At 34.8% G+C, this 2830-nt stretch overlaps 1 protein-coding gene across 1 annotated transcript in view; it reads left to right on the forward strand.

Moving 5' to 3' along the window:
* The window catches only part of LOC125027809, an 11571-nt gene extending 9256 nt beyond the window's left edge, over positions 1-2315 (forward strand). The window contains exon 8 of the mRNA XM_047616942.1: positions 1606-2315. Within this exon, the coding sequence (XP_047472898.1) occupies positions 1606-2315 (710 nt within the window). The remainder of the gene's footprint in view (positions 1-1605) is intronic.
* The last annotated feature ends 515 nt before the right edge of the window (positions 2316-2830 follow it).

Below are 2830 nucleotides of genomic sequence, written 5' to 3' on the forward strand. Positions count from 1 at the left end.
CATAAGAACAAATGTATATTTGGGTAAGGAAATAACAAAAAACAAAAACAAAAAAAAAAGTCGTCGAAATAAGGCCCACAACCAATTTAGCTCAAGTACACCAATAGTTCACAGAAAGCGATAGAATAACAAAGAAATTCATATTTCCCAAGCACTCGGTAACAATATTACTTTCCGGAGGTGAATATGACTGTGAAAGACTACAAAGGCGCTGGGATACAAAATAATGAATATATATATTATATATATTCTCTTTTTTTTAAAACTTTATTAATTAATATAATCTTTTACACATGCACACCCACCCTAATATATATATATATATATATATATATATATATATATATATATATATATATATATATATATTTGTGTGTGTGTGTGTGTGTGTGTGTGTTTGTATATTTATTTGTTTATATTTATGCATATATACATATCTTTCTGTATGTGTAAATATATATATTTGTATATACAGTATGTATATACAAATATATATATATATATATATATATATATATATATATATCTATATATATATATATATTTGTATATACAGTATATTTACATATGTATATGTGTATATGTGAATGTATATATATGTCTATATGTGTGTGATTACGTATACATAGATATGTATATTTATAGGTATATATATAACCGCAAACACACATATCTATATACTAGAATTGCATACATATACATGTGTGTGTAGTGCATTACATATATATATATATATATATACATATATATATATATATATATCCTTGCAAACACACACAGACACACACACACACATATATATGTAAGTATAGATGTGTGTGTGTACTGAACATATACATATCTGTATATATATATATTCATATATATTTAAATATGTATGCATACCTGTTTCCTTTGTATGTACCAGCATAGTTATTTCTGGACACACACATATATACACACAAACTTATATGTAAGTATGTATGGGTGTTGAAAATTTGGTCCTGCAATAACGAAGATGGTAATCAAACACACAATACAGATAAAGGAAACACGTCTTGGCTGTCCCAAGGATACCTTTCACTGTAATTATTCGCTTCCGGAAATGCTATCTTTTCTATTTGTTCTGCTTAAACATTAATTTTCCCTATGTGCTTTGTTAAGATAGATAATACACGTAGTTTGAAATAAAGTACAAATGCAAGGGAACGTTTGAATTATAAATTAATCAAAATTAAATTACTTTTACGGTTCGGTGATGCAGTTGAGGGAGTTGAGGCGGGGAGGAGGGATACTGTACCTATATAAAGGACGCCCACTATCACGGTCGCTACAGTTCGAAGTCACCGAGAGCTGAGAGTGCAAGCATGGCTTTACGATACTTGGTGAGTTCATATTAAGTTCTGAGATACATTTACTGGTACATGCATATATATATATATATATATATATATATATATATATATATACATATATATACACATACATATATGTGGGCACATATGAGTGTAGGTGTATGTGTGTTGATACGTGTGTACACGAAATGCAATGTATAAAATACATACACGCTTCATCACTATGCTTACCATATTCCGTTGCAGGTTTCGTTATCTTTGGCGTTCGCAGTTGCGGCCGACCAGACCTCACACGTCAGCATCAGTTTCGGTGGTGCTCCTGCTGTCAGCCATCACAGCTCCTCTCACCACGCGCGCCCTTCATACCACCATCAACCTACCTATCACGCACAGTCCTCATACCATCCACAACCTTCCTACTATCCTGCTCCCGCTTATCACCCACAGCCTTCCTATGAGCATGAACATGAGCCTGCTGTACCAGAATGTGCTGCCAACACAACCAAACCATGGTGTCTCGAAGACGACCATTATCCCACCTACGAGATCAAACACGCAGCCGAGTATCACTACGAGAAGCTCCTCTCCCTCTATGCTGATGTAGCCGACCTCAACACCGAACTGTCTGTGGACCGACCAAACAGCCTGGATGAGGAAACCTACTTGTGCCCATCAGAGACCGCTTACGTCAGGCCCCTTCGTGCACAGAACACCGAGGGAAAATGGCGTGTCGTTGTAAACAATATCGATGCCCATTATCAGACTCTCACTCAGACTGCACGCATTGAAGAGTGTCTCACTTCTGCCGATGCATGTCCTCTTGTGCCTGATTGCTACGAGTCCAAGTGTCTGCAGAAGTCCATCTACCACCGCTTCCTTGTCTACAACCCGTATGATCAGTACTTCCCTTTCGCCATCGAGACATTCAAGCTTCCCGCCAGCTGTGCTTGTCTGTTGGGTGCCTACACCATCGATCATTAGTCACTAAACACTTGATGCCAAGCCACACGGTGGTGGTGGTGGTGGTGGGGGGGGGTGATGTTAACATGAATTCAACATATTTTAACCTCATCGCCTTGGGAATGTCGTAAAGTACGTGAAGAAAGTTTTATAGACATCTCTATGTGATATCTACAGAAATGAGAACTGATTCCGATTAACATCTAGATCGTTTGTGAAACATGAAAATAAATATTGTTTTACAAATTAGATATTTACATATTTTCCTTTTGATTACATATATATGTATACATATATATGTTTATTTATCTACATGTATGTATATAACATAAGCATAGACACACGTACATATACACAAAACATATATGTATATATATGTATGTATATATACATATATATATATATATATATATATATATATATATATATATATATATATATACATGTACTCACAAACACACACACATACAAATACTACAATATTTTTACGTCCATGGAAAGTCGTCGAAAACGTGAAGAAAGTGGTTCTCTAGTCA

The sequence above is a fragment of the Penaeus chinensis genome, chromosome 8, assembly GCF_019202785.1.
Source record: "Penaeus chinensis breed Huanghai No. 1 chromosome 8, ASM1920278v2, whole genome shotgun sequence".
NCBI lineage: Eukaryota > Metazoa > Arthropoda > Malacostraca > Decapoda > Penaeidae > Penaeus > Penaeus chinensis.